This window comes from Aptenodytes forsteri, unplaced genomic scaffold (assembly GCF_000699145.1).
Source record: "Aptenodytes forsteri isolate BGI_AS27 unplaced genomic scaffold, ASM69914v1 Scaffold56, whole genome shotgun sequence".
NCBI classification, from domain to species: domain Eukaryota; kingdom Metazoa; phylum Chordata; class Aves; order Sphenisciformes; family Spheniscidae; genus Aptenodytes; species Aptenodytes forsteri.
Window position 1 is genome coordinate 1,493,371 of NW_008796213.1, and position 25,720 is coordinate 1,519,090.

Sequence of the window (25,720 nt, forward strand, 5' to 3'; positions counted from 1 at the left end):
CTGCTGGGACCCGGCTGGCATTGGCTCTATCGGACAGGGGGGAAGCTTCTGGCAGCTTCTCACAGAAGCCGCTCCTGTAGCCCCCCTGCTACCAAAACCGTGCCACGCAAACCCAATACATTTGGTTTCCATAATTGCAAATCACAGAGTAAATTGGGAAGAAAATCTCCTCAAACGGAAATCTTTGAAGGGAAGGATGCATCGTGAAATGGGTACAGCTACTTTTCAATTGCTTTTATTTTCATTTTAAGATGATAACGATCCTTACTGCAGCTACTAATTTTAATGTCAGAAAAACCCCACCAACTGGACTGAAAAATAACTGCAATTTCCAAAAGTTTTCTGTGGGTGGAAATAATAGTATTGTCTAGAACAAGAAATATAATTACTGTACATGGAAACAGCAGAGTCATTAATATGCAGAAGGTGTGCTCAGGGCTGAGTTGGAGCTTTGGGGTTTTTTTTCCTTGGAAGTAGGAGCATGTATTTATAACTTAAACAGAAGTGGATTAGCTTAATCCATAATTACTGGACCAGAATGAGTAAAATTCAGTAGATCTACGTATTTCATTTTATCTACTGTCCAAGTTGGTATATGTGTTTTAGAAGTTGCATGTTTTCTCTGGAAACAATTCTTTCTATTTGAGAGAAGTATTTGTTTCCAGAAACCATTCATGTTCAGCAGAGAAATGATCATAAAGATCCCAATTAGCTCTGTTATAGTTTTCCTTCATGATAAAATACAATGTCTGAGATCAGTAATCTGGCAGGATCAATTCTGTCTGATTAATTTAAGCAGACACTGAAACACCGTGCTGTTTTTAAAGTTGTTTTCTTGAAGTAAAGGCTCTCTGGCTGTAAGCTCTATATTTATTTTTACACTAGTGCAATCTACAGTTAATTGCCTACTTCCGTGTGAATATACCCACAGTGAACCCATACACGTTAAAAGGCCAACTGCCTTTGGTGTGTAATGTATGGATCACTATTATCCCTATGACTTCTCACCATAAGGTGGGATGGTCCTTTAAATTAACCAAAACTCAGATTTTCTTGCACGTGTGTGGCTCACCTTACCAGCCTGAAGGAATAAATACCTTCATTATCTGATGAGGGTAATGCAATTAACACCTAAGCCTGCTATGCCAGGTGATAATAACTAGAGTTCAGCTGAAACTTTCTGGGGAGAGCAGACCTGGGGCAGACAGCTCTATGGAAAAAACAGATGAAAGCTAGTGAGGAGGCTTTTGCTGGGCAGCTTTCTGAGGCTCCCCAGGACAGGTCTGACTGAGAAATCTGTGGAGACGGGTCACCTTTTAAGAAGACGCTCTTGGCAAAGGGGAAGGTTGCTCTGTTTTGGATTTTCTCAACAAGAGTGGGCTGACACGGGGGGGTGAGCAGCAACGGGGCGGCAAGCAGACTGAGGCAGCAATGGGGAAACGGTGTCAAATGGAGAAAGGTATCAATGTACTCATGGTACTCAGCTGTCCTCTTCTGCATTACAGCACAGACTATGTAGTGCCTAAAGCGAAGCGCCCTATATCTAAGGACACAGACTCTTCCTGGATCATAAAATAATGATGAGGTTTGGCCCTGTTTTTGTAATTCTTAAGCCATCAGTCACCTGTACACAAGAAAACTAGGCTGATTTTTTCAGATGTTTTTAACATGGCTTCTATTTTTATTCTTACAGTTTCTGCCTGCAATTGATTGCAGGTTCTAATAGAGGCCATGAAAACATGGCCTGTCTGTAAAACCAGGGGATCGTCATATGCTTTAATGCCTTAATACTTCTGAGCAGCAGCCACTGCTCAAAAGCCCCATTATGAGAAAATAGGAGTCTGAAGCACTGCTTGGAACATTTTGTGAGATGGCATTAATACCCTCTCAGTCTCTAAAAGGCTTTTCTTTTCCTTCAGTAAGATTCATGGTGGCTGATTTGACTCTTCCAAATACTGCCTGGGGGGATGCTGATAGGGAAGGAAATACTTCTTAAAAGGTTTTTCAGAAATGACAGCTTTGAATTCTCAGAATTAGTAATTCAGCCACTCATAAAGGGAATGTGAAGCATGCCATTTTCACTGCATGTGTAAACACAGGGCTGAGATACTGCAACACTGGGAGAGGAAGAGCAGAAAACCTGGCAGGCTCAGGATCCCATTGGAAAAGCTGTGAAAGCAAGAAGGATCCCATCTCCTTGTGCCTTCCTCTGCTTCCCAATTCACAACTCAGAACAGGACAAAGGCACAGAAAAAAAGCTGGAGCATTACACTTAAAACTTGAAATGGGAGTCTTTCAGAGGTGTCATCATGAATAGCAAATACCTGAGCAGATCAATCTTTATGTTTTTCTTGTTCACTTGCTTTAAGATGCTGTGCATTAAAACTTCTAGATTCCTCCTACATGACCTCTTCTGCTGTTCAACATCCACATATCTCTGTGGATATTCAGAAGGGAACTTACTAGGTCAGGACCAGTGGTTTGTTAGTTATACCACAAATCCTGCTTTTTCTGCCTTGTCCTTAAAAGGATGGATTTTGCTTATAATTAAGTGCTGGGGATGGGGAGTCATGGGAGTTGCATGTGCTCAGTCTCCCGATCTGTGTTACATTCCCACACAGTGGATTACTTAATCGAATCTGTGGAAATGTACACAGCCATTTGTTTACTGTATTTGCATTCAGTAATCAAGCTTTAATGAAAGATTGCAACAGTCCAAAGATATAAATAAATATTGTGAAGCATTGGTAGAGCTATTCATGGGAAATGTAAATTCAAACTCCATTGAGAAATGCATATCTACCAGTGGAAAGGGTTATAGTTGACTGATAGTTGGCAGTGATGCAGTTCATGCCTATTAAAATTTGGGGAACATATGTCGTAATAAATCTATTATCATCACTCTAGCTGACTAGGCACTTAGTGCTAGGCACTAAGTAATTCTTCAGTGGGCAACGTGTAAAATCGTGATCTAGTGATATTGTGAATTGTAACAGAGGCTGGGACTTCATAACCCTGTACAAGTTATACGTACCTCTCTCTGACTTAATTTTACAGTTCAGGGATATATGGCTAAAATCTCTTTGAAGCCTTCAAGTTATGTATGCAGAGTAGGGGAGTGGAAGAGATGAATGTGATTGCAGAGTTTGGTGTTCAGCACGGGTAGTACAAGATCCTGGGTTTCTTACTTTGACTCTGTTGCAGGTGGAGAGAGAGAAGGCCATTCTCCTGGCAAACCTGCAGGAGTCTCAGACACAGCTGGAGCACACCAAGGGAGCCCTGACCGAGCAACATGAGCGAGTCCACAGGCTCACGGAGCACGTCAACGCCATGAGGGGACTGCAGAGCAACAAGGAGCTGAAAGCTGAGCTTGACTGTGAGAAGGGCCGAGACCCCGGCGAGGAAGCACACGACTATGAAGTGGACATCAATGGCTTGGAGATCCTAGAATGTAAATACAAAGTAGCTGTTACTGAGGTGATAGACCTTAAAGCAGAAATCAAAGCCTTAAAGGAGAAATATAATAAATACGTGGAAAACTACACTGAAGAGAAGGCCAAGTATGAGAGCAGAATCCAGACGTATGACGAACAGGTGACAAACCTGGAGAAGTCAACCAAGGAAAGCCAGGAAAAAATGGTCCACATGGAAAAGGAATTGCAAAGGATGACAAGCATAGCAAATGAAAACCATAATACCCTCAACACTGCCCAGGACGAGCTGGTGACATTTAGCGAGGAGCTGGCTCAGCTCTACCATCACGTCTGCCTGTGCAACAACGAGACACCAAACAGGGTCATGTTGGACTATTACAGGCAAAGCAGAGTGACCCGCAGCGGGAGCCTGAAAGGACCGGACGACCCTCGAGGTCTCCTTTCCCCACGGCTTGCCAGAAGGGGGGTGGCGTCGCCTGTAGAAGCCAGGACCCCGACCGAGCAGGTGACAAAAGAAGCCACAGAGCCTGGCAAGGAACAGAGCCCGACGAAAACACCTACCATTTCTCCTGTCATCACAGCCCCTCCTTCCTCCCCTGTCTCCGATACCAGTGACATCCGTAAAGAGCCGATGAACATCTACAACCTCAATGCCATAATAAGGGACCAAATCAAGCACTTGCAGAAGGCTGTCGATCGGTCACTGCAGCTGTCGCGCCAGCGTGCTGCAGCTCGGGAGCTGGCGCCCATGATCGATAAAGACAAGGAGGCCTTAATGGAAGAGATACTGAAACTGAAATCACTCCTGAGTACGAAGCGGGAGCAGATCGCAACGCTGAGAGCAGTGCTGAAAGCCAACAAGCAGGTAAGATGCTAATAAAGCAGTCAGTTGGGAACGTCTGTTATTTATATAGGTCACTTACAAGCTTTCCCAGGAGTATTTCGGAGGAGAGGTTTTTACTCACAGGTTATTTAGCCTCTCACTCAATCATGGTGAGGGCAGACCTTTCTTCCCTCCCTCCCCGCCTCTTCTTTAAGCTCTTTAGCTCTGCTTTTCTCAGCACCCACCATTCACCAAGGGCACAGGCAGAAGAGCCCTTCCTGTGGAGCAAGAGAAAAGCAGAGGGGGTGGGGAGGGATCAGCTACCACCCAGACTGATGCACGGGCATGTTGTGCTAGTATTATTGCAAAATGATAAGATTGCCAACGTTGGAAAACAAAATGGAGTGTGCACGGAGAGGCTCGCAGGGGCGCGCTGACCCCTCGCCAGGGCAGGTACTGCTGGAGCGGGTGGGGAGGGCAAGCGTAGGGGAGACCACCTGGGCCAGCACCTCAGCAGCTGCAGGTGGCCCTGCAGTAGTGGAACAGATGGTGCAAACAACCCATTGCGTTCTTCTTGGCTCTTGGTAATACTCCACAGGCTGCAAAACTTGAATGCCCCCCAGCAAATTTAAGGGGATTAAAAATAAATGCTATAAAAGCTAAAGCGCGCCTCAGGAAGAGAATGGCAGGCATAAGAGTGTGACCAGTGGCTTCGGATTGTACAGAAGCTAGGCATTTCTTTGATAAGACAACAGGTGAAATGCTGAGTTATTTTCATTACAGGTGGTTGGAATTTTTTTTAAAGATTTTTCTTTCTAGTCAGAAATAATTTGCCCTGCCATTGTCACGTTTTTAATCCTTTAAGAAATAAAATCAGGGGTTTGTTTGTTTTTTTTAATAAAAAGGACAACATCATTATGTGATAAAGCTGACTGAAACAGTAACTGCAATTTTTTATTTTGAGAAGGATTCATTATAAAGTTATATTTTAAAAGAATAAAAAATTTCAAATTATTATTTTGAAAATCTTCACAGCTAAAAAAAAATTCATCAAACCACTTTATTTTTGATGTTTCACCAATGCAAATAAGCTGAGAATTACCACATATTATATCAAATGCCAAAAGAGGACCATGTAATGGTGTGTTTTTCAAGAGTACTGTCAATTTTTTTTTTGCATAATATATCCTCCCAAGCCCTTTGTATCCATTAGATTCCAGGTCTGCAAACACTTAAAAAAGTTAAATTTAAGCATGCAGGTAGTTTTATTTGTTTTGGTGCATCTCCTTATGCCCAGAATTAAGTCTGAATGCAAGAGGCTGCAGTGGCAGAGTCGTCATTCCAGATTGCCTGGGACTTTTCTCATCTAAAAGCAGCGCAGTGGTCACCACATGGGGGCATGAATCCTGGTTAACAGCTTGGGATACTATTAGCTGATGACAGTGATGGGATTTCAGTGTTAAAATTCCCAATAGTCAAGTAGTCTGAAGTTACAGTTTCAAGTTTAATTGATTGTTGGATCTGTAACTGCATTTCTAGAGTACTGGGGATTTTTAAATTGCAGCAATACTTCAATATATATTGAGTCTTTTATAGCATTTGCTCCCCTCCAATACAACACATGTTAAATATTAATTCAAGTAATTAAATACCATCTCTAGCTAAGCAATAATAGCTCTGAGCAATTATATGTGGATTTTCCATGTAATTAAAATGTAATTAAGATGTAATTGAGGTATATGGGTTTAGATTCCAAATTAAAGATTTTTTTCCATTGGCATAGAGCTATCATTTATTTTTTAATACTACCAGATAATCTAGCTCGGTCTTGCTCTTTTATTGCTGTCAGAAATAAAGCATCGTCCTAAAGCGTGCTCACTGAAATGGGAAAGATAGATTTGTTGAGTAAGGAAGTGCTATTAATTAAACTTTTATTTATTGGATAGCAGCATAGATATTGGTAACTGTACAACTGGGTATAGAATCTTGCAATACTGTTCATGCAAACCAAATACCAACATCGTCAAACTTTCAAGTTAAAAGACATAATAATATAAAAGGATAGGAGAAATTGAAAGTTAGGGGGGGGAGTTTTATTATGCGCTAGCAGTACTGCCAGCCTCAAGTGATGTGTGTTTCCCAGGACACAAAGCATATCTCATGTTCAAAAAACAGGAGTCAAGATTCATCTCCTTGAGTTCTTCCCCTGCAAAATAAGAAGTTTTTAAGCAGCAATGGGCTGGGGATATTTTTCCCATGTGGGTTTCAGTTTAGATGACCCTACAGAGGACATGTGGTTCAGTTTTTCACATGCGGTCCAGAACCACAAGAGCTAGAATTTTGATTTGGTAAAACTCATCCTCAAGCCCTAATGAAGCTGAAATCAATACGAAATTATATCTTTTCATCCCTTATGTAGTACGGCAAGACACTGCTGGTGCCCGAGGTAGCAGGGGAGAGCTGCGGCAGGCCCCTGCGAGAGGGAGCCCTGCCGCTGGTGGGGGGCTGGATGCCCTGGCCCATCCTTCAGCCTCCAGAGGGGCCACAGCACATCTCGTCGTGCTTTCTAGCAATACTATTGCAAAACGCCTGTATTTGTTAGCACTCAAAACAGAGACACTTCAGGTGAAGCTTTTTTGGTTGGAGTAATATGGGAAAGCAAGATGAGCGCAACCAAATGCACTGTAACAATGGCAAGACCTGGCCTTCCTAGAGAATCTCGCCATTCAGGTCCAGGGGGGAAGACCAGTAGCAGCCCCCTGGGTCTGGTATTTCGGGCTGTATTTCAGTAGTGAAGTCACACCCTTAACCAGGGAAGCGCGGGTGCTATCTAGTGACCACCAGAAGTATTGCCACATCAGATTAAAATGAGAATTGCCGTTTTCCTGGCAACACACTTCGTCACAGTGCACTGACATCCTCTGTTGTCCAGGTACACAGGGGCAAACGGTTCATCAGAAGAGAAAAAGAAGAGAGTTTCTGCCTCCCGACTTGAATTGTGTTCACTTCTTTTCACAGTAACTTACCTGACTGCAGGAGAGCCCTGAAGGAGTCTCTTTCTGTCTGCTCCTGCTGCAGTGGGCCTGCCGCTCCAGCAGTGCAGTTGCACTTTTAAATCTTTAACAGCATACAATAAATTTCTGTTTGAACCTGACAAGATGTTGCCTAGTTTAATGCATTTGGCAATATCTGATGATATTTCTTTTGAATCCAGCTAAATTTTCTTTAGTAATATAAAGTGTTAAGCATTAGGCTGGGCCGCAAACAGAATACGCGAAACCCTGTAACACAAAAAAGAAAGCAAGATTTGCTCTAAGAAGCTGCGAACCTAAGCCTGGGAAAATGAATTATTAAATCAGTTGTTCAAGATAGCAAGGCATGTATATCTTGCTAGCTTGCTTGTTTACCTGTCTTGATTTATGTATCCATTTATTCGTAGCCGTAATTACTGTGTCAGCACCAGTTTTGTGGAGCAAACCCAAGCAGCATTAGTGTTACCAAGTAGCATAAATTGTGAAGTAGTATAAAATTAATGACATAATAACTTTTAGGACCAGCTCAATAATGGTTTTGATTTTGATTTCTAATAATATTCAGAAAGCAAAGCTGCCTATGAGGGGAATTTAATATCCTGAGGTTCTGATTGAAAAATGATCGGTTGTTCTCATGGCTAAATAGTTCGATGGGAAGGAGTTGAGTCAGCAAGAACTTCACACCTGTATTGGCCGTAACTATGGTGTCTCCAGCTCCCATAACTGAGATTGCCATAAAAGTCCTTCAGAAAAAATAACTTGATAACCCCAGACATACAGTACCTTATCTATAAATAAACGCCCTGATGTTATATAGACAGAATACAGTAGAATTTCAGCTGGGAAAGTGAGGCTGCGTGGAAAGATCCAGTACCACGTACAATTTCTGCACTAAAATAACAGGCTACTGTTCTGCTTTCTTGTGTGAAAAAATAAAGTACTTATCACTGTAGGACTTAATATTCTTTCAGCAACAGTTTTTTTACTTAGTTTGCTTCTCACACTGCTAATGTAAAGTAAATGGGATATGAAGTCATCTTAGAATGTGAATATATAGAGAAAATGAGGTTTGTTCACGGATTTCAGGATTAAGGTGGCAAACTTTAGGCAGATGGTTATGGGCATCTCTTCTGTAAGGATAAGGACGTCATTAGTTGTGGCAGTGCCTTGGGTCCTGGGCTCGGGTGTGTGCCCACCGCAGCCTGTGTGGCTCCGTGGCTGGGTGTTGGGGATGGGGGTGCTGAGCTCTGCGTGCCCCAGCTCTCTCTTCCTGGGTAGTGTTTCACACCCCGCGGGAGTCCAGGTGTTGGAGCTCTCTGCTCCCTCCCAGCCTTGCTGTCAGATCCAGGTCATGTCCTCTGCACAGCAAATGCTATGTGCTCTGCGAGCCATTAATCCTGTGTCCCCAGGTGGCTTGCTGAGTGGCTGGGTAGTGTGTTCGCCCAGTTTCTCTTCAGGACTGGTCCCCTGTCAGGAGTGTCATTAGTCCCTCTCCTGTCTTATTGCGTTATTTACTTCACTGAAGAGTAGTCACACATTTTTCTGTGTTTTCATCTTTTTCTTGTGCTCTCCATTTCCATGTGTGTTGCTCAGAGGTTGCATTTTTATGTGGAGCCGTTTCTGTAACACAGTTTTGTAGTTAACCACAGCTTAAAACCAAATGCTTCAGAAAGAGCTGTTAAAAACAAAGCCAGGTCCTGGACATCTGCTTCCTTCTGGCACCCACTGCTTGGGGAATGCAGACTTTTATTTGCCCCATCCTTCCTTTCAGAGCACACTCCGAAGGCACCATTCGCCCCAGGTTTTTAAAATCTAGATTATCCCACAGAACTGGTTTCAGGCACAGCCACACATATGTGGTTCAACAAGCACAATTTGGGAGATTGGCTGAGAGGGGGAACAAATAGAAATGATTTAGACTAGAGCTGCTGCTGTCCCAAACCGATGAGCTGTAGGTAACATGAGCATCCGCACAGTCGGGCTCTCGCTGGCTCTTGCAAGGACCTCTCAAGCCTCACGCTAAAGCAATGCACTGCTGCTCTGCTGGCCCTGGTTGCCCGTCTGCAGGTTTCGAACAGAAGCTACCCTTGCTTGCTTCCCCCTTCTTTCTCTTGCCTATTAAAAACACATTTTTGTTAGTTTTATTTGGTTCTCTAGTAGAGCACTTGTGCCCATTCATTCTTCACTTAGGAGACTTTCAGAAGGGAGACCCTTAACAGCCTGCAAAGGGGTGTGTTCAAAAGCTTGTCTGGTGTGTGGAGAGCCACCAGGCACTTCCAACAGGTTTTGCAATTTATGCTTCATTTCCTATATGTTGTTTTATGGAAAACTCTTAATAGGAAGAAAAAAAGTTTTGAAGGTTTGACACAGTCCTTCCTCTGTTACCTTTATTCACCAACTAAATGATATTTCTAAGTTATTTTTCATCCTGTAGTATTGCACGTCCATTTAACTTACCCTGACATCCAGACTAAAACATAGGGATCACAATGATCTGTCTGATCATTGTGCACAGTTTCAGTGATGTGTAAATTATTGGGTTTACATGGAACATGTAATCCCACTGCTGAAACAGCTTTTTTTTTAAAGTCTAGCATTAGGTGGCACATATCTTTAACTCATTTTCATTCCTAAACAAAGGAAAATCTTTACATGAATTCTGTATTCCAAGATGAGTTATGATAGGTTAAGGGGCATAGGGCTGTATTTCTCTTACAAAGCAAAGACATCTGAATTCCTGCCTTAGGGGCAAAGCAGAACTCAGTTTGAGCTATAGAGTCTACCTGTGCTTTCATAAATCACTTCTGCCTCATTAGTGACCTGAAAATTCTTAAATAAATCTGATTTAATTGTATCTGTTAAATAGGAATTTGTCCCCTGATGCACTATTTCCTAGATTTCCCTTCAAAAAAGCAGTTTTATTAAACATAGTTAATCCTTCTTCTCCATGTTAATTTATGAGTGTACATTTTTGCTGATGGCTGAAAACAGATAGAAAGCTGACGATTTCTGCTTTATCCTGCCAAGGCGTAGGATGGTGCCTACCATCCTACATTACACCAAAGCATATGTCAGCAAGGTTGAGAAAAGCTGCATTTATTTGAATATAGCCCTAAGTGGTTGATTTTTTTAATGTGTATTGCTGATGATTTCAAAATTGGCATGGAAAAACCCATCTATTTAAAATGACAGGTAGTTACTAGTGATTTTTTAAAATCTCTTCTCTCAGTGTAAACTAGTGTGAAAGTAGAGAAAACATTATTGGTGAGTGTACAATTGGGAAAAATAAATGAATTATTTTAATGCTGCCATTTATAACTGTGCTATTTCCCCAGACACAAATGAATAGAGTTGTATTTTAGTAGGAGATGGTAATATGTCCTTTTGTTAAGAGACATTGTTAGTGGGAAATTTATTGAGTTTCAGAAAACTGAGTTTAAAATAAGTTGCAAACTGTTTGGCCGTTACCATCTTCTGTCATGTCCCCTTGCTGGTTGCTTTAAACTAATGTTCTTCTACACATCTCTCTCCCCTGGTGATGACTCAAGAACCTACAAGATCAACAGGGGAAACTGATTGCCTGTATGAAATGCTGCAACTTATTATGCAGTAAATGAAGTGAAAAAACAACCATAACCCACCCTGAGTAAATGTAAAAGGAAACATTTTTTTTCTTCATCTCATGCAATGGCAATAATTTTAAATGTCTCAAAGCAGCAGTAGGTATAAAGCCTCTATAAAACTATGTATTTTGAATAACTTCAAAATTATTCCAGACTTCATAGGTAAAACAGAAGGTTCAACTCTTGCAGAAATAAGGCATACATAACTATTAAAAGCAGTAGGGCAATCAGTTAAAGAAATGTAATGGATGAAATTGAAAAAAGAAAGGAGGAAGAAGAAAAAATGAAGGAATAGGATGATTATAAACACTTGCTTTCCTATTAAATGAGAATTGTAATTTACACTTCTTTTGTTCTTTTTTGTAGTGGTTAAAACTGCCAAAATAATGATGTTTTGCACAACAGTAGGCATTGCCAGTGCTCAGACATAAAAGCAAGCTGTCAGGTCCTAGCAGTCACCTCACCCAAGGAAAGCCTCAGCTGGCAGGAATCATGAGGCAAAACATGTTAGTTCCCACCTTGGCTACAGAGGCCGAGTCCCACATGCTGTGTGTCCTGTTTGCAACGTGGTCACGGGACACACCTGGTTGTTTATTGCAGCTCAGATGACATGGTAGCAACTCCTTAAGCTGTAGTAACTTACTCACTTGCCTGAGCCCTCAATGTACAGCTGCACAGTTTTGCAGAGACAGTTAAGGTATTGAGTTTTTGCCAGTGCATTGAAATTGGCTTTGTCCTTTCAACTGCTTTCTCCTTTTCCTGGTTTCATGGAGTACAACTTAAAAGAAGATATTAAAGGGTGCAATGCAATGAAGCTCAAGTCTAACTTTCTTTTACTGTATGAAGGAAGAAGGAAATCTAAAGTAAAATCAAACATGGGATCCTAGCTGTTACCAGATATCTGTCTCATAAGCATATATCCTTGTTTGTGTTTTCAGACAGCTGAAGTGGCACTAGCCAATTTGAAGAATAAATATGAAAATGAAAAAGCAATGGTGACTGAAACCATGACCAAACTACGGAATGAATTGAAGGCTTTGAAGGAAGATGCAGCAACCTTCTCATCCTTGAGAGCAATGTTTGCAACCAGGTAAGGGAAATGGTTTCACCGTCTGGCTCAGCACTGTAAAAGTAAATATGTGTGTGCTAAGTGAGAACAGACTGAGCTGTGGATATTGGATGCTTAGGAGGAGAGACAGAAATTATCTTCTGCAAGGTCAGGTGTTTGCTGGATGAAGGTGAATGAATCTTAGAGTGCACACTGTGCAAAACCTGCAAGCTTTTCAAGTGCTATTGAGATGCATGTCTTGGAAAATAAAGCTGGAGAATAGCAATGTCAATACAACCTTGAGTAAAGTGTTATAAATGCCAGTGTCAACCTCCAGTATATTTGCATTTATAGGGCTTTTTAAAGTGGAAATCAAATAATAGATTTATGTGGCTGATTTTCACATTCAGAAGTACGCAGTGATTCTGTCGTAAAGCTATCGTATGGTTAATGATGATCTTCAGAACCCCATGTTTTCATATCGTGAGGTAATTACTTACTATTAGGAAAATCTATTTCATCAACCAGCCTATGCTGTAATCCAGCACTAATAATTGTGAGGCCACTACAATTTCCCACTCCAGCACGAATTCTTATTTTTCTTGCTGTGATATTCAATTATCTTCTCCTTCACAGGATAAAAGTTTCACTTATCTTCTGTAACGTAGTTCCTCCTGGCAGGACAGTAATTAATCATCTCTCATCTTCCTTCTCCCACACCTTCAGAAGAGCTTTTGGTTTTAGCTGCTTTTTAAAAGGTTACCTAAAAATAATTTTTTTAAAGATCAACACTTTCATCGATAAATTCTTAATTCCCAAACACACAAGGAAATTAGTATCCTCAGGAAATTATTCTGTTATATCAAGGCGTTTTTCTCCCCATATGGTCAAACACAATGCAGATTTCTTGCTTGTGCTTTAGTCCATAAGCGGTAAGAAGTCTTCATGCCTCATGCCAACATCTCTCCGGTGCTCCCCACGGTTTATAGGTACCATCTCACCTCTTCCAGCCTTCTGAGGGCCTTTGTTGCTTAGTGACAGTGGCAGCAGAAGCTGGGAGAGGTGGGAAGGAAGGAGAAGGGACATTTACATGCCGTCACATTGGTGCTCTATACAAATTCATCATAGGTTCATCGTCAGAAGAGTACGTGTAGTGCCATAACGGAAATGAAGAACAAACTCAGCAGGTGGTGTGAACCAAGGTAGCTCCATTGATTTCATTGGCATCTAAAGATTTTCTTCAAGAAAGCCAAGTGGTGTGTGTGTATTAGAAATGCATGTGTCGATCTTTATTTGCAAGCTGTAGGAGATACATGAATATACTAACTCTATAAGACTACCTGGAAGGCTACTAACTCCAGAGGAGAGGAGTGGCATCATGACCATAAAGCAAACAAGGGTCTTGCATGGAGCATAAATCATCAACCTATGAGGTAAAAGAAGTTTGCAAAGATTTAGAAGTTGTTACTTAAAGGGAACGTTAGGTTGTTGGTGTACTGAATGCTCTTTACCCAGTTTGGGCATCCTGAGTGTACACTTCTGTTGGGTTTAAGGCATATCCTAAAGCTGGTGGGAGATGGCAGCATCTTTTCTGTGAGAGTTAGGCTTGAAGGGTGCCATTCATCTAGAAGCCTTTTCTAGATGCTTTGCGTGTAGGATGCAATGAAGCTTCTGTTTTTCTTCCATGAACTATAAAGGGAATCTGTGTGACTGGCCAAGTTACAGATTTCCACTTTGTAAATATCTAATCTTAGTAGAGATAAACCCCACTCAAAGCATCTACTGCTGCTGGTGAACTCCATGCAGTACTGATTAAATACTCACTGCGTGGCCTGTGAATGTATCCCTGCCCTTGAGGTTGTAAGTTTTGCCCAGTATTTTCTGAGCACAGTTATAAAAAATCATTCACTGCAAGGTCTTGCACATCAGTGTGCTCCTAGATTTTTCTGTTGTAAAAGATTCCTTTTCCTTCCTCACCCTGGAATCTAATGGCCTTTATAATTAAATCAATATTCCTAAATGTACAAATCATTGACTCATTCTGAATACTCCATTTGGAATAACACTTGTTTAAATAACAGACAGCCGATATACTATAGATGTCTGTTCAAGAAGAGAAATCTGTTTGAAAATACAAGACTAAGATTCTTCATGCAGTAACAACTGATGCAATAGCAACTTCCAGCATAAAAAAGCAATTGTTTATTCTTCTGTTGAATAAAACAGTGGTTTCCATGGTTATCCTGCATCACATGGTAGTTAATCCTGAATTTGTACTGTAGGGAGAACATCCCTCTGACAGTAGGCTTATATTATAGCTCTGAAAATGATTTCATATACTGTTTGATAAAGCGATATCCTTTCTCTTTCATAAACCATCCTTTCCTGTTCATTTGGTCCCCAAATGGATGTTCATTCTGGTGCTGAACTGTATGGTTTCTCCCTCAAATGCTCTGGATAAAGGTCATACCACGTTATAAGGAGAGCACAGCACACCTGTTTCTGGTTTGAACAGCAAAGATGACACTTTTCTCCAAAGCTCCCCTATGCAGAAAGCAAGATCCATCCTTTTTCTGTGACTTCCCCTGCCACTTGTGCATCCTTCCGTTCCTTAAGTTCTTTCTTCAGTTCTTCTCTCCTCCCCCTCAAAAGTCCTTCTGTCCTCCTTGTACCTCTACTTTTGCTCTTTTTCCTTCTGGGACTGTTTTTTTCCCAATCCAAAATCTCTGTGGTTCTGATCTCTACAGCTTCCTTCTTCCTTCTGCATTAGCCTTGTGATCCCTTTCTGAATTTATTTCAGACCCATCAAGAATATGTCCTCAATACAGTTCAAACTCCCTTTTCCCCAAACATCTCTCTTAAAAAAAGAAAGAGAAAGCAACAGCATATAAAACCTTCTTTCTTGGGGGACGCATGGGGTTGGCAGAAGCAGAGTTAAAGTTCCTGTTCCATGCCAGGGCCATGTGCTGCTGGTCAGATCTGCAGCTCCTGCCTTTAGCCTGCTTATTTTGTCCTGGGCTGCTTCTGGTAGTTCCAGACCAGAAAAAACGTTGAGAGCCTTTCCTGCCCCTCCTGTCGTTTCCCCTCACTCCAACCCCGAGTTGTTGACCCAGGTGGGAGCTGTGAGAGTGGGAAGCAGTGGGGCTGGTGGCCAGCGCTCATCCAGAGGGCAAATGAAAAATATATTCTTTAAAACATTAGTTTTCCCGTCTAGAGTAGGGGTTTCCCTGGAAGAGGAAGGGAAAAGAAGTCTAGTGCTGAAGGAGAGAAGGAACTACTTTTAAAACTGGACCCTAAAGGGATTCAGAAAGCTAATTTTACTTAGTCCTGACACGTGCTTGCTTTCCCAGCCTAAATAGAGATACTCAAAAGAAGAGAGCAAGAAATATTACTTACTGTATTGCCACAGTCCTGATACTGCATGCACTGACTTTATTCTCCATCCATCAAGGCATTTTCTCGTGATTAATATTTAAAGAAAAAAGTGTGCTGAAGAGATGGACTAGGAAGTTCGGACAGGTCCTGGAGCTATCCTAGATGAGAACTTACGAGCACAAGAGAATTATGCTTATATGGCTAGAGCAGGGATCTGTCACTGTCAGCGTCGCTGGGTTTTAGCTCAAGCTCTGCTATGATTTATGTTACCTAAATTATGCATAAGCCTGACTCGGTATTTGGTTTGCATTCCTAGACAAGAGAGATAGATAGAACTAGAAATCCCTTAAACTCCTATATAAACTTCTTGGATCAGTTCATACAAAATAAGCGGGCTTACGTGTCTGTCTGCTTCCTTTCTGAGACAAGAGAAATGAGAAATAGGTGAAATCTTGACTTTTGCTCTGGCAATAAGTAGACCAGCAGACAGCAAGATAACAGTGCTGTTTATTTAATAGTCACTTGCAGCTTACACCTGTCCTGGGGCAAGGGAGAAATTGGGAAAGACCTCTGACTCATGAGGACATAACCTAATTTTTGTTATTCACTGCTATTTGAGTACTTCTGAAAGACCCGTTCAGAGCCCTGCTGCATCCTGGAGCCCTGCTCGGTCTGCAACGGTCTGTGCCGTGCCAGAAGTCATCTCTCTTAGGAGCTCTTAACCTTTTTCTTCCTCGGTATGCTGTGAGACTTCACAAATGTTTATAAAACGTATGGGCAAAAGGCAATATGGATGCATGTAATGCTTTTTTCTTTTTTAATTGGAAACACTGCTCTCTTTATCCCACACTTGCACATAGCAGGGAATATTTCAGCAAAGGGAAATGCCATAGCTGCAGGCAGTAGCTACCTCCCACTACATGGAATAACCTTCACTGCTGCAGACTTCAAGGAGATGTGAGGCTGTTAATTCAGCAGTTTCTGAAGTTAATTATGGCCTTTACTTGACTGATTTAGGTTAAACCTTTCTGAACACTGTTTCTCAAAAAAACCCCACATGCTTGAGCAACAAAACACAGAGACAATGGACCATGTGTTTGTGAAAAATAATAGGAAACTTCAAGTCGTGGTGAAGGTCAGATGACTGGAATCACCCAAACACTGCAGTGAACTGCTAAAAATGTGGGGTTGCTGTTATGGGGAGACTTCTAGGAAGGGCATGTAATTAATCAGAACAGTGGGAAAATGTTGTATTAACAAAATTGGTTTTGTCTCAAGTATGAGACCAGCTAACAGCATCTAGTATATCCAGGTTTCTAGGGCCAGCTTGTTATAGTTCACAGCAGGTAACAAAAAGCAGGTTTGTCTAAGTCTGCTTTAGTAATATCCACCTTCATGGAGCTTATGTTTCTTAATTGCTCAGTTACGCTGTTTTACAAAGCAGGTGCCTAAATACCAAGAACACATCCTAAGGCCTGAAGAAAACCAATCTTTTTCCAAAACCAAAATTGGCTTATTGGCATACTATACCAAGGCAGTTCGTTCCTCTAGTGGCACTGTGCTACAGGTGTTGCTGCAGGTGTTACTTTTTAAATTTTTCAACAGAAAACATATTTGGGGAAAAAAAAGATGTCTCCTAGACAAAGAGGAAAGCAGGAAAGAATAAGAGATGGATACAGGATCCATCTGGTTACAAGAATGAGTCTTTAAAACTCTGATAACACAGACATTATAGTAATTCCTATTTCAAATAAATTGAATTTAATCTCCAGAATGCTGATTTCATTCTAATGTCTCTGTCAAAGAAACTGGCTAAAGCATCAATAGACATCTCATAGCTTGGAGCAGAAATAGGTGTGCAAGTTGGCTTTAAGCCAACCAACGTTTCAGAAATATCTCTCTTCCTCAAGGCTTGAATAGAGACACTCATGTTTATTAAGGTCCTGTAGAAGAAAGATAATACTGAAAACGGAGATGAAACTATGGCTGACTTAGCAATTTTGCTTCCAGTGCCTGAATTATTCAAAAGGATAGTGCAATATATATATATGTGTTTGTGTGTGAAGAATAATTACGAATTTTTGAGTATACTTTATTTCTGTTCCCCAAGGAGAAGATTAAAGTTTCAGAGAAATTAGTTTCATCCCTCAGTTGCAATAATTCAAAAGTTTATTGCATCACGTATTTTGAGAAGGAAAACTAAAATTATTTTCTATGCTTGTTTTCTGTGAGTGGTACTGATAAAGTTAAATCCTCATCCATTACACAGTTGTAATTACACAGCAAAGCTATTTAGATTTATACAGATCCCGTGGGGAGGAGATTTGATGAGAGCTGCATCATTTAATGTGAAAAGTTCTTGGATGTTGCCACAAATGTCTGGTGGTTAGACAGTACTGCTATCTGTGAATCATTTCACTGCTGGTATACATTTATCACTCTTGGTTCTTACTGATTAGATGGTCTATCGTTAACAAACTGAAGCTATTTCACTTCAAAAAGTGACTAAGACCATCCTGAAATGCCTTGCTCTTCCTGTTAACTTTAGGAATCATTGTTTAAAGCGGAACTAAATTAAATTCAGTCTTAAATGCTAACAAAATCATGAGAAAGTGGTTTTATTTCCAAATCTGTCTCAGAGATCTAAAGCAAATGAAAAAGGTACAGTTTTTCATGCAGATAAAAGAGACTGAGGGTTAAAAAGGAGCAGGTGACCATAGCAATGGATACCTGAGCACACTGCCAAGAGATTTAACAGTAAATGTGAAATAACTTCCAGATGTGGGGTTTCCTGAATAGTACCTCTTTAATCAGTTAACAATGGCAAACAACTGAGGGCTTCTCATTTCACAAAATCTGATGTGTCAAGTGTTCAAAGTACTTGCAGTCTTTTTTTCATAATTTTTTGTAATATTTTGCTTAAGTAGATATTACTGTCTATGAAAAATAGTATTATCTAGTTAGTAGACATTCTTATCTCCGGTGAGTTACTAGCTGAACCAGCCCCCAGAATTGTTATTTGTGGTCTAACCTGGAGATAGTCTCAAACCTTCTTTCCAATTGCTTGTTTTCTGCATTAGAAACATCTCACGTTGTCATAGACTACTCTGATATTCTAGATACAGGTTCTCCTGCTGAATGAGAAGTGTTGGCATTCAGATCCAAGTCCAAATTTTTTCAAAGTGGGAATGGAAGAATTCAGGCTGTCTGCTTCCAGGGTTAGGTTCAGCGAGAGCTTGGATGTGAATCTGTCCCTGTAATTGCAGCCCAGGAATGCGATCACCTGTAGGGTTGGTTCTTGGACTCGTTCCAAGATTTCTGCCTTGTTTGTTTTCCCAGATGTGATGAGTACGTCACGCAGCTGGATGAGATGCAGAGGCAGCTAGCAGCTGCGGAGGATGAGAAGAAGACCCTAAACTCTCTGTTGCGCATGGCTATCCAGCAAAAACTTGCCCTTACTCAGCGACTGGAGGATTTAGAGTTCGACCATGAGCAGTCCCGACGCAGCAAAGGCAAGCTTGGAAAGAGCAAGATCGGCAGCCCTAAAGTAAGTGAGGAGGCATCAGCCACCGTGCCAAGCATAGACACTTTCCTCCTGCATAGTCAGGGCCCACAGCAACCAAACTTACTGGTCAGCAGTGGCACTCAGAGGAAAAGGTATGCATGCAGTGATCTTTACAGTACAGTGCAGTGGCCAGACTTTCATTAAAGTCGTTCACTGAATTGTAAACATTATAATTCTTTTTTTTTTTTTCGTACTTTGACTGGGGAGAAGGAGGTGGGGAGAATATGAATATGAAATTCAAAGCCTGGCGACATGTGGTTCTGATCCACCTACTCACTATGTTTTCTCCTCCCCCTTAATGCAGTGTTTTGAACTATATTCTGTCAGTGTCTCAGTGCATCTTGTATGTCTTTAATATTAGTGTGAATGTATTTTCTTTAACAAGTTTTCCTTAAGGTTTTCCGTAACGAGCATCTGAAATAAAAAAAGGATTGTGCTCTATAAGCATTTCAGCGCTTAACACAAAAGAAAGTGCATCTCTCTGTTAAGCTCTGGTGCTCGCTTGTTCTTCATCAGTGTGAAAAGAATATGGATGTGTTCACTCAGATCAATTTTTCTGCATGGGAGCAAGTAACCTTTTGAAGGGGGATGGCTGCCATTCATACCCTAATGCAAATATTTCACTGTTCAAGCAGTGAGTTCTCATCTTGTCTTGTGACTGCCCTGCCAAAGCTCTGTAGGTGTGGGGATCTCCATGGTTCTGAAGATGAAAAGGGGACTCTCTGTTAGAGAAGTCCTACATAATCATTCCCTTTTCTTGTATGCTCTAGTCACAATGCAAAACCAAGAGAACATTCAGGGAGCCTTGTACCTGTCGACTCCAGGATGCTGAGATGTAACTCAACCTCCTCTCCTCCTCCCCTAACATGAACCAAGATTTCCAATGCAGGCAAGGTGCCCTGCTGTGGAAATGATGTGGGGTGGCAACACTAGTTGGTTTTTACCTGTTAAGCAAATTAACATGATGTTGTCATTCATGAGGCTTTGAAAGGTAATTAAAGTAAAACTCTTTTGTTTCCATATGTATTTTTCTTGGATCTCCTGCAAGACTATTCTCACCTTCCCTTTGTGATCAGAGCCATCCCAGGACTTCAGGGACCTACCTCCAGAAATTATTAAGAGCCCCCCCTCATCCCGCCTCCACAGAATCATATCTTCTGAGGGGCCCCCCTTCCATGAGTGAATTCATCCATGGGCACCGTCTCAGCAAGGAAAAAAGGTTAACCGTGGCCACACCAGGTAAACATTTTTTCCTTGGGTGCATGTGGTGCTGAGTGGTTAGCAGAGCAGAGGACCCTCCCAGGACTGCAGATGCAATCTAATTTGGGCACCTTCTTGAGGCCTGAAAAGCAAAATGTCTCCTCCTGTGTCACCTGTGGCAGGAGATGACATTCTGCCGGCAGCGGCCCAAACTGGTTGCACATGCAGTGGGTAAAGTCCTGCTGTGGTATAGGTGGGCGCAGTTCCGCTGGCATCCACAGAGGCTGCACCCCTGTGCCTGGGTGGTGCTTAGCCTGGTGGTTGTGTTGGTAGTCCCCATGGAAGACACAAACCCAGCGGGACAGAGGAGTCAGGTGTGTGAGGACCAGCAAGGGAGTGACGGGCAGTGTGCACAAGCCTACGCAGCATCCGTCTTCTGCTCACCCTGGAGCATTCAATCAGGTTGTTGTAAAGGGTAATGTTAAACTCAGAGAAGGTTTGGTTTATATAAATTGAGTCATGAAGTTTATCTTTGCAGGAAGCTTTTGCTCTTCATTTCCTGCCAAAATGTAGTATCTGCTTCGAACAAGGTGTAGAAAGGAAATGCAAACTGGAATGCCATTTCAAAGGTTGTGACATATTTCTTCTCCTGACAGACAGGCTAATAATTACTTTTCTTCTGTGCCTGAGCAGAACTTTTAGCCTTTAAATGTGCACACTTTTGTCTGGTGGTAAATTTTTTCATTCTTTTTTTTGAAATTTGTTATACACAAAAAGCTTAAGTAGAAAATATAAAAGCTAAAACCCATAAAGTGGTTTCTGCTCAAGCAAATGTTTATTCTGGAAAGCTGAGCAATACCCTGTAATATGTTATATCTCTCACTCAGTGCCAGCAATATCACAGCCGCCTTTGAGTAGTGCCATGCAAGTAACACCCACTCAGAGGACAAGTGTAAAACTGCAGAGAGTCTAAACAAGACATTTTCCTAAGGAGTGTTGCAGTAAATAAATCAAAGAGCTGGCTCCTGGGGAGAAAAAGGCGGGGAGAGGGAAAGAAGCAAAGACTTTAAAATGTATGAAATAAATGGTACTGATCTTTCAGCAATTCCTTTGTGTTCTGTTGGCAACAGAAGACCAGGTACTCCTTTTCTACCCCATAGACAGGAATCTGTTTCCTAAACACTGGCAGTGTCTCTTGTATTCTTTCCTCTTCATCCTACAACAGAATAAGGATGATTTTCTTTCTGAGGGATACTTACATCTCTTTAAAGAACTGGATTTTGCATTTTCTGTATAGCCAAACTCCCCAGTTTGGAAATGCGAGGATCTAAGCCCCAAAATGGCAATCTTCCGACATACAATTTACAAGACTCTTCTAATTGTAATTGTACTTCCCATGTACAATTTACAAGAGTGCCCGGCCAAGGCAAACCAGACTTTAATCCAAGGACTGGATGACCTTTGTGTGAAGAACCCTGACCGTATATTGTAAATGCAGTTTAGCGGTTGGAAGAAGTAACAATTTAAAAAAGAACTGTGCTCAGCAGACAGGTAAACACAATTTACTGTATTTGAAAATTGTTAATAAAATGGTAAAATACATGCTCTTTGAATTTGGGACTCTGGATCCTGACTGTCTTCAGGCATTATTTTTTTTTTTTCCACTATTTTAATGGACTGGCATCTGATATCTCATGGAGCATCACAGATGCACGGACCACAGATTGAGAAACTTTGACACAGTGTCTTTTTCCAGTAACAGAGGCCAAAGGATGAAGCAGTCTGAAAAGTCGAATTGTCCAGAAAATAATGTTTGTCTGGAGTCTTACCTGGTGCTTTAGGTACATGTCTACATATTCAGAGTATAAGGGTCTTGAGACAGTATTACTGATTTATGTTACAGTCGTCCTTATGAATCTACAATAGTCGCAGCTTTCTGAATGCATTTATCAGAATTTTATGCCATCACGTAGCCTTAGTCTCAGCCTGTGAGACTGCCAGGTTCAAAACAGAGATCTTTCTGAGCACTCAGATTCCAGTATTAGCAGGGCCCATGTTAGAATCAGGTTGAGGATTAGGTAGGGAATTTTTCAGCATTGTTCTTACCAGTTTCTGGAGGATTTCTTACTGTTGTTAACAGATCGAAGGAATGATGCACCAAGTAGGTTTTTTTTGCCCTCTGTCTAATTATGTGTTTCCTGAAAGTGAGGAACAGTGAAGGTTGTTATTCTGCTGCTTTTACAGGGAATGTTTAAAAGCCTTGTATCAGAAAGAGTTTCTTTTCTCAGATGATTTGTGCAGTCAAGCAAGCCAGCAAGAAATGTAGCAACCCACACCTGCTTCTTCATCAGAGAGGTTGCAAAAGAGCAGCATCCAAGCTCAAACACTATGGAGCAAAGTATAGCTTGGCTTGAGGCTATGTCCTCAGGAGTGGAGGAGTGGTGAAGCCTAAATTAAATGCAGTCAGGTTTCAAGGTTTTTTTTCTTTTAGATTTGTGAATTATTTCCTTCACTTAAATATTTCACCCATATGATGATATTCATTAGCTCCCAGTGTTGTGGGGACTGGGTGGCTGTAGCTGGGAATGCATTTGATGGAAACAAGGAGCCAAAATAACTGAAGTTGGTAGAGGGAGAAACTAAGCAGCCTACCCTGCCCCATGCTCCCCATGCAGTAGGCAAGCTGTGCCTGTCTTTCCCTTGCACCTTCTTCTGGACTTGGTGCTTGGCAGAAGAGGCTGCCTTCACCATGCTCTGGCCTCAGCTTTGACTGCTGCTGGCTACCTGGTAGAGGGAAAGCTGGGACTGCTTTGGCTGACTTTTTCAGAGGAAGACCCTGGCATGAAGGCTCACTAGTGAAGACCAGCTGAATTAAAGAACTCTCAAAAAAGAGACTGTCATTTCTTACTAGGTTTCCATCTGACTGACATCAAGCTGTGGCAGTATAAATTTACCTGGGCTTTCTAATTGAAGTAAGAGCTTCTAACTGCTGTGGCTAAAAATACCCCTCAGTCCATTTCCGAAGTATCATGTTTCACTTCCCCTAGGTAGTAGCATGCATTTAGCTTGGCTGTGTGTTTCTTCTTTTCTTCTGTTATTTTCTATTATTTTTACACTTTAAAGTCTTTATTCTTCTGATAGACAGAACCAGCCGGTAGGTACTCAACACAGTTCCAGCCCGCTTTTGCACGTGGCTCTTTTCATAACTAGGTGAAGAAGTCAGGGCATACAGAAAGCCTAAGGCTGGATTTGACAGTGTGTAACACACTATTAAAATTAACCTTTCCTTTGCAGTTGCATTCAAGCTCCTTCCAAATTTTCATACACAGAGCCTGAAAACAAAGTCACTAGATGCCTCTTAATATCCCCCAGTCCCAAGTATCAAATATGTCTCCCTTGACTTCTTCAAGGAAAGAACAAGACATAAAAAGTCTGCTGTAGGTGCCCTGATAGCACTCTTTTCTCTGTCGGTTATTTTAGCATGGAAATTCTAAAAGCTGAATATAAAGTTCTGTAGTTTTAGCTTAAAATTAAATCAGTTAAGATCCTTGTGTGGATGATGCACCTGAAGAAAAAGTTTTCCCAGCAGGCTTATGAGATGGAGAGTAACTAATGGCTGCAGCGTTCTCCCTTAAACAGGGGTGGTTAAAGGGTCAACTATGATCCACCTGAGAGTCTCTCCTGTGTTGAAGTGCCCCCCAAACAAACTGTGGTAGATGCTGCTTTTCCCTATTGTTTATGCTTGTAGGTACCACAGGGCAGATTTCAGTATTTAAAATCCCACACAGGAAAACACTTTGAATAGTAAAGTATTTCATGTTTCCTAGGAAATCAGATCATAAGATCATAATAAACAATCCTTTCCCTTCTAGAGAATTCTGTACTTGATTCTATTTTATTTGATTAAGGCTACTTTCCTTTTTCTATTTTAAAATGTGACACATTTCCCTCAAATTCAAAGCCCAGCTGAGGTCAAATGTTTAGTTGATACAACCCAGGCTAGCCCCATGGGTTTCAACAGAACTATGCTAGGTTACTCCAGTCCCAAGTTTTTGTTCTGTAGGGTTTAGATTTTATTGTTCTTCATTGTTACAAGACCATTTCATAAAATGGTGCTTCTAAAACTTGTAAAAATGAAAACCACCGCAAAATTAGGTAATTTTGTGGACTTCTTCATTTCTGAAAGTACATTAAACCTGAAAGTTTGCTTGCTTTTCAGGTGTCTTTCAAGGCTGATTTACAGAATGGCATTTGATTCTCACAAGAAGAGACTAATGTGGAAGATAAAGACAGCCCAAGGAATGCCATATAATAGTACAGCAGCTGCTCAAGCACTAAGCTCACCAGCTATCATATATAATTAGGAGTATATAGTATATACTGTTAATATAAAAGTCATCCAAGATTAATTTCTGCTGTAGCTCTGTGCTTACAGACAAATCAAATATGAATAACAATATGATACAAATAACTAGCTTTTGTTTGTTGGTTTGCATTCTTACCATAAAATTTAAATTAGCTTACAGAAATTCTATCCTGAGGGAAATTCCTATAGAGAGTTCCTAATAGTGTCTCCAAGAGCTAACTTACAGCATCTGTAGGTAGAAACTGTTTCTTAAAGCTAACAAGGAAAACAATAACTAAAAACATCAATCACCCAAATACGGAGGTCCTAAGAAGTCTTCCAATTAAGTCTTTAAGCTGGAACTCCAAGGGAATTGCTTAAGACTTGTCTTTGTTAATTGCCTTTTACACTGGAAGTGGTTTCACCTGTGAAGAATAGGTTAGAAACCTGGGAATGCAGTGATCTGATGTAGCACAAACACAATTTAACACAACAAGGAGGAGAAGGTCTGCTGAGTAGGGTGGTCATTAGTGTTACAGGGAGTTAGGGGCTTTTGATAGGCTGTGTGAGGTGTTGAGTAACCTCTCCTGGCACAGGGGATGAGGAATATGCTCTACTGCTATTTTATTTTTTTTCTTTCTAGATTTTGAGCTTTTTTCAAAGTTCCTTGTTTAGGATATAATTTTCAGAAATATTCTGTAAAAGGTTATTCTCTGTGTAATCAGAAGCTCATGTTCCTTCTTATATATTTTTCTTAAAAATATTGTTAAAGTGGAATTTATCATGTGGGGCAAGATTCTTGGCTTTGGCTCCTGCTTTTTGCTTCTTCGCGTTGTTTAGGCAGTGTGAAGACATGGGAAAGCATCTTCAAAAGGAGTATTATGGGTAGAAGCCCTTGGTAGGAAATGAAGCTGTCTTTACTCTTCCCTTTTGGATGAAGGGGTTGGGAAAATGACCGAGGGAGGCTCAGGCTGGCACTACTGTCCACAGTGGAGGCTTTCTGCAGAGATGAGCCTGCGCGTCTTACAGCATTGGAAAGGTAGGGGGAATAAATTTTTGATAGCGGGTTTGTGTCTTCTTTCATTGTGTGGTGAAAAGGGTTTAAGTTCAAGGTCTTTAGCTGTGCACATTTTTTGTTTGTTTAGGAATGTTTTGCCAAAAATAGTTCCAGCTTTGCTTTTGAGCTTAAGTACCAATGTCAGAAAGCTCCTGACAGATTTCTAAACCTTGCTACTATAGACGTTACTTCAGTATGTCAACTTTGCTTTTTTATGC

At 41.1% G+C, this 25,720-nt stretch overlaps 1 protein-coding gene across 1 annotated transcript in view; it reads left to right on the plus strand.

The window, feature by feature from the left end:
• The window catches only part of BICD1 (BICD cargo adaptor 1), an 86,904-nt gene that overhangs the window by 45,227 nt on the left and 15,957 nt on the right, over window positions 1-25,720 (plus strand). The window contains exons 4-7 of the mRNA XM_009288400.1: window positions 3,205-4,299; window positions 11,851-12,002; window positions 18,675-18,992; window positions 19,949-20,139. Coding sequence (XP_009286675.1) covers window positions 3,205-4,299; window positions 11,851-12,002; window positions 18,675-18,992; window positions 19,949-20,139 — 1,756 coding nt within the window. The remainder of the gene's footprint in view (window positions 1-3,204; window positions 4,300-11,850; window positions 12,003-18,674; window positions 18,993-19,948; window positions 20,140-25,720) is intronic.